This window comes from Myodes glareolus, chromosome 12 (genome assembly GCF_982192425.1).
Source record: "Myodes glareolus chromosome 12, mMyoGla1.1, whole genome shotgun sequence".
Taxonomy (NCBI): domain Eukaryota; kingdom Metazoa; phylum Chordata; class Mammalia; order Rodentia; family Cricetidae; genus Myodes; species Myodes glareolus.
In genome coordinates, this window is record NC_142037.1 from 83,390,528 (window position 1) to 83,408,026 (window position 17,499).

Consider the following 17,499-nt stretch of genomic DNA (forward strand, 5'->3'; position numbering starts at 1 on the left):
GCATATTTTACTGGGTCAATAGAACCAATCATGCGGTGTTCCGCTCTCTAAAATAGAAGTCATTATCGCCTGGAACACCTTTGCATTCAATAGTTTTGTGGGAGTTAGGGAAACTGACTTTCTTTAGAGACTGGAATTTTCTAAGTTGCCACAGGGAGAGGAAAGAATACCGGCTCTCCACCCCCTCTCTTCTTTTCTTTTTTCCAGGACATTCTGCTTTTAGAGCTTACATTTATTTTGCAATCTGAATCCTCTGGGTTTTTATTTTTATTTTTACCCTCTAGTATTAGAAAAGCAATTGAAGGAACAAAACCGGTCATAAGATTTTTTTTTTCCCCCACAGGAACTTGTGAATATTAATACTGGCGGAGGTCACAGGACGGGTCTGTAAATGCAGGATTTGGGAACAACGACCTATCTCCCGGGGGCGCCCCCTGCAAGGCCTTCACTTTGCAATTTAGGGGAAGTAATTACCTGACCCTAACATTGAAATGCTAAAGCCTAGCTCTTCTTCCCCCCCCCCCCCCACTCTGTTTTAAACTGAGGCCAGGGCTAAGAAAGCGACCGAACTGGAAAGGAAATTACTTTCGGATACCCAGCTTAGTGCCTGTAAAACTTACGCAGTGGGACCCGGCAGCTTTTCGCTCTTCTGTTGTGATGACTTTTGTCATTAGTGGAGACGATTTGTTTAGATTCCAGCAATTATTTGACGGCACAACTCCTTCAAAATCCATGAGAATTGCCAGTGACACAAAGCAAGCGCTGGAAAGACTCCGAAGTCCTCCCCGGTGCTCAGTTTGTGGCGATCCCCTCAATTTCATCTAAGCGGGTTATTACATTTAGGGGAACTATATAACTGTGTTCTTCATATATATATACATATATCCACACACATATATATGTTATTATATATTATATTTTTTTCCTTTATTTTTTTTTCATGTGACTGATCAGCTCGTTTTTCCTTTCGCTGCTTCCTGCGGGAAGGGTAAGGCAAACCTGGTACCTGCGTGCCGCTTAGGAAAGAGACGTGCCCAAGTGATCAGGATACACGTGTAGGTGTTCCGTCCCGCGCCTCCCACCGCCTACGATCAACGTGCCCTGGGGCAGAGACTAGCAGGCTCCGGACACCATTCGGAGGCTGCTGCCCTTCCCTTGGCGATGAGTTACACGCGTGTAGCGGTACTGAGAAGTGGGGGAGCAGTGGCCATCGGGGCCAGGCCCGGGCGGCAGTTTGGGGGGGGGGGGGGTTCCAGTGGCCCAGTGGCCAGGACTGCAGGCCTCCCGGACCCCGCGAGCCTGTCACGCAGCCAGGCTGTAATGGTACAAGATCAAAGGCTGCCCCGTGTCCCCGCGGAGCCAGGGACAATCCCTCGCCTTTGTGCACGGTTGCTAGGAGCCGGAGAAACTAAGAGAAAGTGTCAGAAGCGTGTTAATCAGACTCGTTACAGTGTAACAATAACGTCTCTCTCGGGGCTCCTGGGCCCCTGCGCACCCCGCACACAGGCCGGACACCTGCGTGGGGCCCATAGCCGGTACTGGGGACCCGTCGTCTGGGTATGTCAACAACACCGAAGCTTGCTCCTGGGCCACGCGCGGAGGCAAATTCTGGGGGAGCCTCCAATGCCCGGCGAGTCCTATGGGTTCTGAGTTCTATTCCTTTTAAAGATGACCTGATTTGTGGGCCAGGGAACCTGGGAGGATCCAGGTCTGCTGCCTTTTCAACCATTCAGTCAAGGTGCTCGCTCAGGTTCCTAACTCGGGATCTGAATCAGGGAAAAGGACACTCACTCCAAAACAGACAGCTTTCTGATTAAAATTCCCCTGGACGCAGCAACTTTGAATCTCTTTGCACATCTGTGAGAGAACACCACAAATTCTAATCCCCAGGGCAAGAAAGAAGCAGAACTTTGCTGAGTTTGTATATTCCCCTGAAGTTTTTAATGGGGAATCTGTCCTCAGAAATATTCAACTAAATTCATATTCAGCCAATATCTGTTAAGTTCACTGGATGCCAGACAGCTGTCCAAAAGTCACAGGGCTATCCACTGATAGATTCTCTTCAGCTTGAAATGTTTGTGTAGGCTGAGTTTGTTGGCTCAGCCTTTAATCCCAGCACTTGGGAGGCAGAGGCTGGTGAACCTCTGCGAGTACCAGGTCAGCTAGGGCTACATAGTGAAACCCTGTCTCAAAAAATAAAATATAATAAAATAAAATAAGTTTGTTGGATGTCCAGGAAGGAACAACCCCCCCCAATAGTGTTATTTATTAAAACACAGTTATTATAAGAACAGAAGTTTGAATTAAGAATTTAAAATGTAGCCATGCGGTGGTGGTGCACACCTTTAATCCCAGCACCTGGAAGACAGAACCAGGCAGATCTCTGTGAGTTTGAGGCCAATCTGGTCTACAGAGAAAATTCCTGGATAGACTCCAAAGCTACACAGAGGAACCCTGTCACAAAACAAACAAACAAACAAAGAATTTAAAATGTTTGGAAATCCACCAAACCAAACTCTTTCTTCCTCTTTGCAGATGGCAGACTGCAGTGTGAAAGTCAAGCCATGCCAGCCTGCGGGCTAAGATATGAGGTCGGCCCTTCCATAGTGTGCACATGCTCCACAGACTTCCTAGGGAATCATAGTTGCTGGCCTGGTACCTCCTTTTTCTCCCTAGACCACACACTGGGCACTGCAGTGCTCAGCCACAACTAGAGACTGGCCGAAGTGAGGTAGCTTTCTTAAATGTGACCTTTTACTTGAGAACCACCTGAAGGCATAAACAGACAGAACCACTGCCCACTAAGTTAAAGACAATGTTAATGGTCTCTTAAGTAATGGAACTCAGAGACCATGTTGGGCTCTCCATTGATCTCAGCCAACTTTGGGGGGTGAAGATGGGAGTAGGGGGGTGTTGAGAAAGGGTCTGTTTGTGGCCCTGACTGGCCTGGAACTTGTAGATCAGGCTGAGCTTAAAGTCATAGAGATCTGTCCTGCCACTCCTGGGATTAAAGGCCCCAACATGCCTGTCCCTTCCCGCAAGCCCGTTCTTACATTGTTGTATTTTCCTTGTAGGCCTACAAAAAACAAAAAACAAACAAACAAACAAACAAAAAAACCTAGACATGTTCCCTAGTCTTGGGCATGGGAGGAACTGCACAGAAAACAAAAATTCATCACACTAATAACAAACCAGTAGACAAAATTCCCTCTTGTGATCAGAAAAGCAAGTGGTAACTGGTGAGATGGCTCAGCTTGAAAGATCCTTGTCTCCAAGCCTGAGGACGCGAGTTTGGCCCTGAGACTTACATGATGGAAGGAGAGAGCTAACTTCTACAAGTTGTCCTCTAACAACCACACACACACACACACACACACACACACACACACACGAAGGAAGTAGTGTTTTAAAGAGAGAAATGCAAGGGAGGCCAAGTATGTGTCATGATCATCATACTCTCTGCAGAAGGCGGGAAGCAGAGGAAGCAAGCAGGACTTTTAGTCTCCAGGATGCTAAATAACTGATTTAGCCTTGTTTTGTTTTGTCTTTTCTCTCAAACAATGAAGGAAAATGCTTTTGTTATTTAGATATACAATAGCATCACAAAGACAAAGAATGTTCTGACTTAGGTGGCTCTGTGCAGGGTCTACAGAGGGAACTCACACTCTGGGCATCTGGGCTTCCCATCTCGCTAAGCACCAGGAGGGAAGAAGGGAAAAGTCAATGGAAGTCCTGGCTTGCTTCTTTTCAGTGTGTGTGTGTGGGGGGGGGGGGGGGGGGATGAGTAGATGGCTCAGCTCGTAACCGCGCTTTCTAGAGCAAAACTGATGAGCCGAGTTTGATCCCTGGAACCTAACTCAGCACTCCTTTGGTTGTATAGGAGGGGTAAACAGGAGAAAGGGGGTAGCTGAGGCAGAGGGGTTGGGATGCCTAATGTATGATACATCATATAGAGGCAGAAACAAGAAAAAACCCTGCCTCAATAAGGTGGCCTTCAGATAAGGTAACCTTCAGACCTCCATGTACACACACACTCACACACTCACACACACACACACACACACACACACACACACACTCAGAGAGAGAGAGAAGAGAGGAGAGAGAGAGAGAGAGAGAGACGAGAGAGAGAGAGAGAGAGAGAGAGATTACTAATGGTCTAAACTCTATGACAGAATTACCAGGAACTGGAATTCCTGTAGAGGTTTTCATGAGAGCCCTATGATGCTTCTCCCACGCTCGCCTGAGACAGTGAGCTGCTGTGAACTCCAAGCTCCAGCACCCTGGCCCCCACGCCCCTGGATGCTGCAATACCTGCCTCTCTAACGGCACAGATTTCCCTGCATGAGTTTCCAACCTCCCTTGGCGTTATCCTCAAGACGGCTAACCTTCCCAGACATGCCTGTCCGTGAGGGCTCTCCAGTTCCTCCACAGCCTCTCCCAGGGCACTGGACCGGACAGTTACTGGAGGACTGACGTAGGCATGTGTGTCCCCCCACAGTACACATAGTGGACTTTGTTATGCCTCTCTAAACACTTTCCTGCTCTTGTTCCTCAACCCCAGGTATGAGCTCCATACAAAGCGTATTTGTTAAAACTAGGGCGCAGTCTCTCCTCATCACTTAACTTCTGGTCCTGACTTCCTCACTCATCAGTTATGTTACATTCAGGCTAGACACTCTCTGGGCCTCGGTTTGCTTAGAAGAAACGGCTAGTTTCCAGTATTACCATGAAGATACGGCAATCAGGGAGAGACACAATGAAAGTGGCCCTATTGAGGATTCCCCCCGTAGGACCAGCTGAGGAGATGCGGCCTTCAGCTACCAGCACCTCCAGCATCCACACAGCTGTATGGCCCAGCGTGACCTGCAGCTAAGAGATAAGGAGCCTTGCATTTGCATTGTGTGTGTGTGGACTGTTTTAGGGCAGAGGTGTCCTGATGTGTTATGTATTTTCCCAAACTTAAGTGGGACTGATTTGGGTCCTTTCCTGCATCTGCATCCTTCACCCTTCTTTCTTTCCTAGGCATTGATCCATAGAATTTTTGTTGTTGTTTTGAGGCAGGGTTTCACTATGTAGCCAACTGGCTCACAATTTGCTAAACTGCCAGTGAGTGATCCTCCCACCTTTCCTCCCCAGAAATAGGTTTACAGGTGTGCTTTGAATTCTATTAATGAATCTGAAAAATACATTGATCTGACATCTGTGCACATTCCAGGAGAGCCTTGCGGCGCTGGTAGCAACTTACTAGACTGGTTCATAGGCTATGGGACTTTATTTCAACGCCAGGGATGTTTGACTATAAACTTAAATTCCATCAGTCCAAACCTCTGATTTCATAGAAATTGAAGCCCTAGGGGCCCCATACGGTACCAGTCCTGGCTGAAAGGGGGCACCATCCGCATAGAAAACTAGTACCACCACATAGTACTAGTGACACTGAGCCACGTGGGACTGTTGTCTTGCTCAAGGTTGTACCTCAGGTAGAACCACACTTATGACAAGTCTGAAGGTCACTCCACCAAACCGCACACTCCTGACTCAGATTGATTCCCAATTCCTCATTAAATGTCTCTTCAACAAATCTACAGCGTGAGGCAGCCCCTATGGATCTTCCTGAAGCAATACCAACAAAAGTGGAAGCTTCCCTTTCCACCACAGCTTCCCTCCAAGGCCAGCAAAGACATCGAAACCTATTTCAGTTCAAACAACTGTCATTCAAAAACAGACAGACAGCAGACAGCAGACACAGTCACCCTACAAACACACTGTCCCCCCCACCCTTGCAGGGTTTACCACCAGGGTTGAGCTGAACCGCTAGAGAATTTCTTGGGTCTTCTATGAAAACAGTCCTGGGAGACAGTGTCAGGACTCAGACTCCTAAGGACAACAGCTGTGCTTGCTTCTCCCGGCCTCACAGACCCCTGCCACCTCATCTCCCAAGGCTTTCAAAATTCTTTGTGTCTTCTGGCTCCCTTCCACCTCACCCCTCTGAGTACTTACAGTTGGCTGGCTCTTCTTCCTCAGAATTTTACCCTAAGGCCCACCCACCTTCAGAATTCCAAAAGCACAAATTCCAAGGGCCAGAGAGGAAAGCAAGAGAATTAGGCAACCCCCCCCCTCCCCCCAATTCTGAGCTCATATTTTGGAGGTAATTCTAGCTGAAGTCCCCGCTGCTTAGAGAACATTCCACAATCCGGCATTTACTGTGAACTTGGCACCGGCTGAGCTCCGTGCCCGTTTACTGGAGAGACCCTGAGTGCCAGGGACGGCTAATGCCGTACTTTGAGAATCAAAGGAGAAATGACAATGAGATCACTAATTATTCAGTAAATTAAATATTGTTGCTCTTCCTAATGTGGTACATCCAATCATGCTGTCTTCATGCAAGACAGCATCAGTCAACTCTGTTTAGGCCTTGCAGGACACAGCAGATTGGTTATTACTTCATAATGCTTTATCAGAGGCTGAGTGCATTGTGTGATGCTTATGTGGGAGCCCAGAAAGGTGCTTAGAAGTGATCAGGCTTCCCTTGATAGAAATCGTCTATATCTCTATAAAACTATAAAATATAATTTTTGTATAACTTATTAAGGTATAAAGATATTTATATCAAGCTTATGAGATTTGGTTTCCATCTTAATTTTATTCCTTTTGGGTGAAGACAGTACCAGAAACAGTAACAAATGATCATTATTTAAAAACTGACATTTTCGCTGGGTGGCGATGGCTCACACCTTTAACCCCAGCACTCGAGAGGCAGAGGCAGGCGGATCTCTGTGAGTTCAAAACCAACCTGGTTTAAAAAGTGAGTTCCAGGACAGCCAGAGCTATTATACAGAGAAACCCTGTCTCACCCCCCTCCCCGCCACAAAAAGACATTTTCAAATTGTGATAAATATTCCATTTTAGAATGGAACCCAAGATCATTCTAATAACTTTGCCACATGAAACACACACACACCTTCACCAGTCTTTGTATCATGTAAAGCATTTTAAATTGTAAAATGTATTTATGAAAATATTGAAATATTAAAGGAAAATATGTTCAGAATTAACTGGCAAGTGAATTCGACCTGAATTTGCAAGTCTGAAAATGAGTGTATTCTGAAGAGATTTGTTCAAAAGCTTCCATGGCCGTTTCCCCGGCTTCCTTCTTGAAGAGCATGTGTGTTTGATTAGCGCTCAGGGAAAGGGCTCTGTTTTCACAGCCTCCAGTGTGGCGTTTATAAAAATCCCGATGATTTTAGGACAGCGCCTTCTTTTTTTTTTTTGTTTCAAATTTTCAAAACTTGTCCCCTTTTACTCTTTTATTTTCTTTCAGCAAAACAAAGACCGAAGAGCGGCTTTAAGAAATTTTATACATTCTCATGGAGCCCCAGTTTGTTGACCTTCAGGCCATGGAGTAAAACCTTCCTTTTAAGTCAAGCCTTCCCCATTGGGAAGCTCTCCAGCTCTTTCTTTTTATGAGAAATTTTAACTGCTGGACTTAATTTAATTATTGTATTTTGTATATACTCCCAGGAGCCCCCAGGGCATGAGCTTTGCTTTCTTCCAAACTTTCAAATAAATATCTTTAGAAATGCATGTTTCTGTCGGCAATGGTGTTCTTTTAATTTGGATTTCTGATCCAGATCCCAAACGCAGTATTTCTGTTTCCTGCCTTTTGCGTGGTAAGTTTTTCTACCTCCACACCCTCTGCTGCTGCAGCCAGTGTGGAGGCACACAGAGGCACGCTGCCATTCTAGGAGTGGGCACTAGGCTTCAAGAAAAAAATAAAATCCACCTCCAAAAAGCTGAGCAGCATTGGAAGAGTTGGTTTCCCAGGGAGACACTAGCTAGGGAGTTAGGCCTTCCCTGCTTGTTCCTTAAAGTTTGTACAGTGTGACCCCCCCTCCCCATTAAAGGTTCCCATCCATACCTCAAGGCTCGCTTCGTATTCTCTCTCTCTCTCTCTCTCTCTCTCTGTCTCTCTCTCTGTGTGTGTGTGTGTGTGTGTGTGTGTATTGTCATCCCAAACTAACAGCTCAGTAACTTAATATTTTAGTAACTTAGTATCTTAGTAATTTAGTTTCTTCTCCCTAATTTTATTTCATTTTTTTTTGAGACAGAGTCCTGCTCTTTGGAGCTGGACTCTCAAATTCATGTCAGTCCTCCTACCTCAGCTCCAAAACGCTGAGATTAGAGGCATATACAGGCTTGTGAACCATGTCCTCCCAATGCTTCTCATCTGTCTGTCTTCAGTGTACAAATTTCTCTTTGGTCCTTTTGAGTTCTAAAATTTTCTCCTGTAAATCAAAAGCTTTGACTGCCTTTTGATTCTCAAGGGCAAAAAGTAAATCTGTGTTTTGTGGTGGACTTAAAACCCACTTGAGTTTATTAAAATGTGGGGAAAAATGTAATTTTTATAGACTTATAACACCTGCCCAAAATACTTTGTTGGACTTGGGTCCAAGCCTACTAGTGAAGTAGATTTGTCACCTCTGAATTTTGTAAGAAGGAATTGTTCAGTAGATTAAGAGTTTTTAATTTTTTTTAAATCTTAGTAGAGTAGATTTTCTCAGTATTTGTATTTAAGTTTTCAACTATATAAACCATGCACTGGGAGGCCAAACAAAGACTTCTGAGGTCATCTGTACCAATGGGCTGGCTGTACCTTGTCTGCATATTAGAATTGTCTGTTGGGTGAGACATGATAGCATATTCCTATAATCCCAGCACTCAGGAAACTGAGGCAGGGGGATCACCATGAGTTCAGGGCCAGGATGAGTAAGATATCTGGGAAATCGAAGAAAAAGAAAGAGAAAACTTATCCAGCGGTCCTGGGCAGGCACCTATGTCCCAGCTGTGCAGCACACGGAGGCCAGAGGACCAGCGGAGTCCAGGAGCCTCAGGCTAACCTGAGACAGTGTCACAACACCCAGCTAACCTGAGACAGGGTCACAACACCCAGCTAACCTGAGACAGGGTCACAACACCCAGCTAACCTGAGACAGTGTCACAATACCCAGCTAACCTGAGACAGTGTCACAACACCCAGCTAACCTGAGACAGTGTCACAATACCCAGCTAACCTGAGACAGTGTCACAACACCCAGCTAACCTGAGACAAACCTGAGACAGTGTCACAATACTCAGCTAACCTGAGACAGTGTCACAACACCCAGCTAACCTGAGACAGTGTCACAACACCCAGCTAACCTGAGACAGTGTCACAACACCCAGCTAACCTGAGACAGTGTCACAACACCCAGCTAACCTGAGACAGTGTCACAACACCCAGCTAACCTGAGACAGTGTCACAATACCCAGCTAACCTGAGACAGTGTCACAACACCCAGTTTCTGTTGTTGTTGTTGTTGTTTTGTTTGCTTTTTAAAATATGGTAGTTTCTTTTTTCTTTTTTTAAATTTTTTAATTTTTGAGATAGGGTTTCTCTATGAAACAATGTAGACTGTCTTGGAACTCACTTTATTGACCAGGCTGACTTCAAATTCACAGAGATCCACTTGCCTCTGTTGGTTAAAGAAGTGTGCCACTACTGCCTGGCCTTATTCTTGTTTTTAGTTTTTTTGTTTTGTTTGTTTTGTTTTTTGAGGCAGGGTTTCTTCTTGTAGCCCTGACTGTCCTGAAACTCATTCTGAAGACCAGGCTGACCTCGAACTCAGAGATCTACCTGCCTCTGCCTAAAAATTTTTTAGTCTTTTTACAGATATCAATCTCTGAGTCTCATCATAGATTCATGAGATAAAACTCTGGTCAGTTTTTGTTTTGCAGATTAGAGAGACAAACAACCAAACTAAGCTAAGCTGTAGAACCTCCAGAGATGAAAGTGTGATTTTTGTGGAAGCATTAATACCTGAACTTTCGGTTATAAAGTTTGAGGCCACAGAGGAATTGAACAATTCCTCTCACTTGACCTGAGCTTTGATTTCATATACAATCCCCTTTCTACTCCAGGCTGATTAAAGAGGGAACTAGAACCTCAGAATTTGTTAGCTAGATTCCTCACATTCAGGCACACCGGTGTAGACATTTCCCAGAAAAGAAGGTGTGACTCCCTTGGTGGTGTGGTCATGCTTCAGAACTAATAGTCTCTATGTTTATTGTCTCATATACTTATGCTACACACAAAATACTGAACCTTTCTGTGTCTCAGCTACAGCCATCAAGTCGCTGGGATTGACTGCTGCCAGTTCAGATAAAAAGCAGAGGCCAGCCAGTAGCCGAGAACGTCGTCTGTCTGATTTGAGGGTCTTCGTAGACTCGGGCCTTGCTTAGGTTTCTACAGCTGGGGGTCCTGGGAGTGTCTCAGCAAACAGCACAGGGAACGTATGTTCCCACTGTTCTCCGGCCACCTCCCCACCACCCCCGTAGCCCCAGGGTCTACTTGCTTACTTGTGGGTCACTAGGAAAAGAGGGTAGAGGATGAAGGCTCTCTCCCCAGGGCTTTAGTCACTTAGACTAGAGGGCCTGGTCCTGGGCTAGCTGTCCTCTGAGGCCCAGGACCTCCCCTAGAGATGCAGGAAGCTTTGATCACAGTTATTTGCCTTAGGTCAGAAGACCCCCCTCCCCTCCACACACACACACACACACACACACACACACACACACACACACACACACACACACACGTTCGGCCATTCCTTTCCCAGCTTAATGAGGTCATTACCTTCAGAATACTTTTTTAGAGAATACTTCCACTCAGTCTGTTGAGATTCTGTTGTGTGTCTGCAAGGAGATGTGTGACTGTGTGACTGGCCCGGAGGCAGGTGTTTTGTAAGAAGCCAAGCCCTTTTGCGTATGCAGTAATTCTACTGGCGGTGAAAGCCAGGATTCAGTTTAAGTTTTCCTTACTTTGTTCTGACTCCATTTCTTCCCTCTACTCTTCATTATCTCTTAAAACAAACATACAAAGTAGCCAAGAGCCGACCTCCACTGAAAGAACGAGCACTGGGGAGGCCGTTACAAAAAAAAAAAAAAAAAAAAAAAAAGGAAGAGACTTAAAAGTATCTAAGAATTTGGCTGTGCACAACGGTAAGGAGAAATGCTGGGAGACCCTGTCCTGAACGCTGGTATTCCTGGGCCTCGGTGTCAGTGTTTATCCGGTGGGACAATGGGAACACCAGGCAGCCTCACAAGCTGGGCTGAGTGTCCCAGAATACCTTAGAATGGCAAGAGAATGGAGCCACCAGTCGCTGTGGGCTTTCAAAGCAGTTCACGTCCTCTACAGTGACAAAGAGTTTAAAAAGAACGTCCAGGGTACATTGGGGGCACTGCCTTGGTCGTAGAAAATGATAGAAAAATGAATTCTAGTTGGGAGTGGAGGCATAGGCAAGCAAATCTCTGAGTTCAAGGCCACCCTGGTCTACATAGTGAATTTGGGGACAGCCACACAGTGAGACCCAGTTTCGAAAACACCAAACCAAACCAAACCAAACCAAGCCAAACCAAACCAAACCCACAACAAAAACAACCAAGAAACAAAAGAGAAAAGAAAGAAAGGAAAAGGAATCCTTCAAGACCCCTGTTCTGTGTCCCCCAAAGACTCCTAGGCGCCTTCCAGGGTGGAGGACCGCTGCTCTGTTTATACACCTGGCTCTCATGCCGGGGACACGGGGGTGTCCGTGACTCACTGTTTGTGGGATCATTTCCACTTCCAGGCAGCGTGTTATAGGCTAGCCTTCAAAGACATTCCAGAAGTCAAGTGTACACTGCCCTCATGTCCAAATGCCTGCAGCTTCTCATATGAGGAGCAGAGATGAAACAGCCCCGTGGCCCAGGGAGGGAACCATAGGGCCTCCACACACCCGCCCCTCTCCCTTGAAATGTCCTGGGTCGGGAACACAGGGATGGGATGGCTTCTTCACACAGTGCAGTAGCGAGGGGACAGAGCGGTGGCAGGTTAGGTGAGGAAGAATTAAGTAGAACAGGACGGGCGCCCGCTACCTCGTATCTCTGTACCTCATGCTTATGAGGTGGGAACTTAACCAGAGGCTTTGTCTGTGCCTGTCGCCTAGGGAGGTGCCTGCTCCTGGTCAGTTTATGTTGAATGAATGAGTGAATAATTGAGTGCTGGGCCAGTGAGATGGCTCAGTGGGTAAAGGTGTTGGCGTCCAAGCCTGGTGACCGTTAGGCCCACATGGTGGGAGAAAAGAACTGACTCCTCTAACCTCCATATGTGTGCTTCCCAGGACAGGCTCGCTCTCTCCCTTTCTCTCTCCCTCCTCCTCCTCTCCCCCCAACCCAAAGAGGTGAATGAATGTGGAGAGATGGTTCAGTGATAAAAATTACTTGCTCTTATCCAAGTCAGTCGCCCAGATCCTAGAATTCCTAAATGCCCCACACCTAAGAGAAGGTGCTTGTACAGAGGGCCCGCCCTGTGGCGGAAAGAGTGCGGCTCCAGAAGTAGTCTGCTAAGGTCTGGATTTGGCCTTATGGCCTACATTCATATATATGATTTATACATTATATATTTAAATTTATATATTAAAAATATATTTACAAAGTACATTATATTTATACTTATAATTTATATATAATCTATATATTATATATTTGATTGTGCATTACAACATATATTTACAAACTACATATATAATATATTTATGCATATAAATACATTCTATATTTAAATTTATATAATTTAAATTATATTTAGATATAATTTAAGATTAACATATTTAAATTAAATATGTATTTAAATAATATATTCATTTTACTTCATGCATGAATGTTTTGCCTGCATGGTTGTATGTGCACCATGTTCCTGGTGCCCATGAAGGTCAGAACAGTGTATCACATGCCCTGGAACTGGGGTTACAGATGTTTGTATGCTGGAAAGTGAACCTGGGTCCTCTGCAAGGACACTAAGGACACCAAGAACACTCCTATCCATGGAGTCCTCTCTCCAATCCCCCCCCCCCCCACACACACACCCTACACATTCCTTTAGATGAAGCAGCTCATCCTCTTTGGGTTGAGCAGGATTCAGTTTGACATTGCGGGTAAATGGCTTAGCGGAGCCGCCCCAGCTCTGCCTGTGCACCTGCCAGGCCCAGGGGGACCCTCACCAGGGTTCTGCAGTTGGTCCTGTGACCAGGACAGTGTGTGGAGGCTCCCATTTGAGCCACCAGTGCCTCCTCTCAAACACAGGGTCAAATACGGGGAAAGCCTGGTGAAGTGGTTCAGACACCTGGGAAGAAGTGAAGGGCGGTAAGGAGAGAAGGGATGGCCGCTTCATCACATAGCCTGCTGGGAAAGATTGAGAAGGAGCGCGGAGAGAGGGTCCAGCAGACCAGAGCCACACAGAGAACAGGGGCTTCTCTAGCTGTGTTTTGTAGACCTCATTCACTTGACATGCTCAGTTCTGCAGCTGATTACTACCCCCTCCACAGGCTTCTTGGCCAAACCTAGTCCTGGCATCCCCTTTGAGTCTGCCTCCTCCTCTGACTCCGCCTTCTTTCTCTGAGCCCGCCTACTCTCTACCTTCCTCTCTGACTCTCCTCCTCCCTCTGACTCCGCCTCCCCTCTGACTCCGCCTTCTTTCTCTGAGCCCGCCTACTCTCTACCTTCCTCTCTGACTCTCCTCCTCCCTCTGACTCCGCCTCCCCTCTGACTCCGCCTCCCCCTCTATAGTGCCTCCTGCTCTGATCACGCCCTACCCTGCTCACAGCTGGTTATGGCAATCCCCCACCATATGGTGCTGCTTCTTGTTCTAAAGAAGTTGGTCTTACACCCTTGAGACCTATCAAACTTGTCCATAGGTGGCCTCTGTTGGTCTCCCAGGGGCAGTTAGCTGTGTGCCTGTTCTCCCTACATGAATGGGTGTGGGCCTGACTTTACTTCTCTGATCAAGAATGACTGAGACAAATCCCTACCAGAATCTGACCTGGCCAGCCTGCCCCTCCCTTGCTGTTGCTGGCTATCAATCACGTGTATGCTCTTCGTGTGAAAGATGTGTGAACATTTTCACAACAGATAACTCTTCCAAAGGCTACAAGCCACCTGGGGAAACAGAGTGAGCTGAGGCGAAAACTGTCAATCAGGGAAGCAAATCCTTATAGAGAGAGACCACGGCTGGTAGCACTGGGTTCTGTGAGGGCTAAGCACTGCTATCCTGGCCAGCTGAGCATCCGCCTTGAAAAGAAACTATGAAAGTTTCTTCTTTTAATTGCTCCAAATAAGCATCCCTGAGTGAACTGCAGCACACCCTCCTCGGTGGCTTCTTGAGCGGCTCCAGCCACTGGAGCCACGTCCTGCCCCCAAGTGCACGGGGCATTGTTGCGAAGAAAGGTGGGAAATAAATTAAAATGCCTTTTGCACAGAGCGGGGTGCTGGAAGTACATGTGGTAAGCAATATTTCTCACCATGCACGCTCCATGAATGGTGAACAAAATTAAATTTTCTGATTAAAACCTGCATCACTGGACATAACTGTTGCCAGCATTTCACTGACAGAAATTCTTGTAACGGCAACAAGGGAAACCCGCCGTCATCGACTGGAACCTGGCTCCACTCTGTGCTCACAGCGCGGGAAACTTACTGGACACATACTGCCCTTTCCATGCAATTCTTCCAGAGCCAAACTGACCATTGAGTCACCAGGCAGAAGGAGGCAAGTCTCCAAAGAGATCCTGTAGCCAGGATGGACCTGCTGACCATTGAGCTGCAAGATATGAGGCCATACAAGGACCACGGCGAGTGTGCATCCTGTCCTCTCGTTTAAAACAGTATGCTTCTTCAGAAAGGCATTATCACTTGAGAGAGGAAGACTGAGGCAGAGAGAGGTGTAGGAAGACTTTAGACTTTCCAGCCCACAAGCTCCACAGTGCCCACAGCTTTTCCTTGTAAGGACTCATCTGTTGCCCCCCGGTGCCTGGCCCTTCATAGCAATGCTTATAAAAACCCAGACACCTTGTGCAATAACCAGGATGGAATGGTCCAAGCTAATTGTTTCACAAATGTAGAAGGTGCAATCCAAAATGGTATTAGTTGACTTTGGATTGTGGTTATGTTGTAAGAAGATATACACTCTCAGAACAGCCAAGACTGGCTCTCCATTTCCCATCTCACCCAACTTGCTGATTACAAGTAAACATTTTCCAAAAGCCAATGCCAGCCAGACACATAATTATTTCTGTTTCCTTCTAGCAATCGGAATAGTTTGTCTCTTGATGGTTGGTTTTAATTGTCAGTTTGACACAATCTAGAATCACCTGGGAAGAAGGGCTGATGATGGATGTCAGGTTGGCCTGTGGGCGTGTCTGTAGGGGACTGTTTTAATTACATTCATTAATTGATGTGGGGAGACCCAGGCCGCTGTGGGTGGCCCCCTTCCTTGTGTTTGGGTCCTGGGCTGTAAATGAGTGGAGAAAGTGAGCTGAGCAGTAGCGTGAATGCATTCTTTCTTTCTCTCTGCCCTTGACTGCGGAAGTCATGTGACTGGCTGCTTCACGTGCCTGTTGCCTTGATTTCCCCTGCAGTAATGGGACATAACCTGAAATTGTGATCTCACTCAGTCCTCTCTCCCTTGAGCTGCTGTTTGTTAGAGTATTGTATCACAGCGACTGGAAACTGAGCTGATAGCCTCTCTCATTTTGTAAGTTGTTTTGCGGCTCCACTGATATAAAACAGTTTTGCCTTAAAAAACAAAGGTGTGGGGGGTGGGAGGGGGGGACTAAAAAGAAACAGATCATGAAGTCAGCGTGGACAACCTAGCCTGACTACAGTGACTCTAACCCAATCAGTTTTCTCAAAAAGCCTATTAAGGCGGAACCAGTGATGAAGCATTTCCTCTAATGGAGGATGAGTTCAAATGGAGGAAGACTCAAAGACCACAAGTTCAGAGACAGACTAACTGGGAGAAGGGAAGGGAGCGTGCGCGTGCACACACATACACACAACACACACACACACACACACACACACCTCCCCATGGGAATCACACCTTTTGGAGGCTCCTTTTTACTAAGAATCAGCTCTATGCTTTCACATTAGTGAGCCTAGTCCGGCCCTGAGGATGACACCTGGGATAGAAGTAGGAAGTGCCCAGGGGGGTTCCTGACCCAATTTCTTCAGCCTTGACTTGCCTATAGAATAGAGCTGAGGGAGAAGCAACCATATAAAAATTAAATAAATTCTCCATTTGAGGGGCAACTTAGACGCCTCTCAACCGAAGAATGAATAAAGAAAATGTGGTACATTTACACAATGGAGTATTACTCAGCGGAAAGAAAACAGTGACATTTTGAAATGTACAGGCAATCTAGAAAAAAACCATATTGAGTGAGGTAACCGAGACCCAGAAAGACAAATATAATATGTATTCACTTATAAGTGGCTTTTAGACATAAAGAAAAAACAGCCTACAGGCCACAACCCCAGAGAAACTAGACAACAAAGAGGACCCTAAGAGAGACATACATGGATCTACATAGGAAGGAGAAAAAGACAAGATGTCCTGAGTAAATTGGGAGCATAAGGGTCACGTGAAAGGGCAGGAGGGGGGTGGAGAAAAATGTATAGCTCAATAAAAACAATAAAAATTTAAATAAATTAAAGTTGCTTAAAATCCATGAATTACTTGTATCTGAAAAGTATTCTGACTTTTTTCTCTGGTCTCTTATGTAATCTGATCTGGTATAGTTTTCCCAACTCTAAGACATGCTTTTCTGACATGAGGGGAAAAGAGAACAAGGTAACAATCCCTTCTTTTCTCTCATTTCCTACCTGTATTCCTTCTGTTCATTTAAAAATAAACTGGGGTAGAGGCTCACACCTTTAATCCCAGCACTTGGGAGACAGAGGCAGGTCTATAGAGTCGAGTTCCAGGACAGCCAGGGCACAGAGAAACTCTGTCTTGAAAAGTAAAATAAAATCCACCCATTCACTCATCTAGCCATTCTTCCATCCTTCCATCCATTCATTCTTTCATTCACTCAACAAACATGTCTTTAATTTCCCAGGTTCTAAGAACTAGACAGTTACCCATCTTTCACACAGTTTTGCTTGTCTGGGTCGTCGAGTAGAGGTCCCAACTCCATTTCCTTCTGAACTAGGGTTTGAGAAACCCAGGGGAAGTGCCACCTTTCTTGCTTGCCTCTCTTCTAGCTTTCCACACATGAATTGGTGCCTAGTCTTCTGCCTGTCTCTACAGACTGTTCTATCCAAAGGATCCCCCCATGCCTCTTCCCCCTCCTCCAGAGCTGGCTACCTAGAGTCTGCTCTACCACTTCCAGGCTTCACTGCCTAGAGGCTGCTCTACTTCCTCTCGTTTCGACTCAAGCTTTGTCTATCATTTATTTCTTTGAATAGCCATTAGTCATTTCTGTAAGAAAAGGAAAATTTAGGTATGGTGGTGCACACTCCAACCTTAGCACTCAGGAGGCTGAGGCAGGAGGGTCGTGGGTTTGAGGCAACTGTTTGTTTGTTGTTTTGTAAATGAAAGAAAAGAGTTGTGTAGGTGGCTCAGTAGTTGTGACATCGATTTAATCACCC

The 17,499-nt window shown here is 46.0% G+C and overlaps 1 protein-coding gene and 1 long non-coding RNA gene across 5 annotated transcripts in view; one reads left to right on the top strand and one right to left on the bottom strand.

Moving 5' to 3' along the window:
- The window catches only part of Clybl (citramalyl-CoA lyase), a 285,431-nt gene that overhangs the window by 232,475 nt on the left and 35,457 nt on the right, over window positions 1–17,499 (top strand). The window contains exon 8 of one of the 3 annotated variants that reach the window (XM_048421903.3): window positions 7,325–7,587. The exons of 1 other annotated variant lie outside the window; for it this stretch is intronic. In XM_048421903.3, coding sequence (XP_048277860.3) covers window positions 7,325–7,390 — 66 coding nt within the window. In that variant the 3' untranslated portion in view covers window positions 7,391–7,587. Of the gene's footprint in view, window positions 1–343; window positions 947–7,324; window positions 7,588–17,499 lie in introns of those variants that run through there. One more of the 3 variants, XM_048421901.3, reaches the window with a different exon arrangement.
- Window positions 1–17,499, bottom strand: part of LOC125392126 (uncharacterized) — a 100,729-nt gene that overhangs the window by 54,774 nt on the left and 28,456 nt on the right. The window lies entirely within an intron of this gene.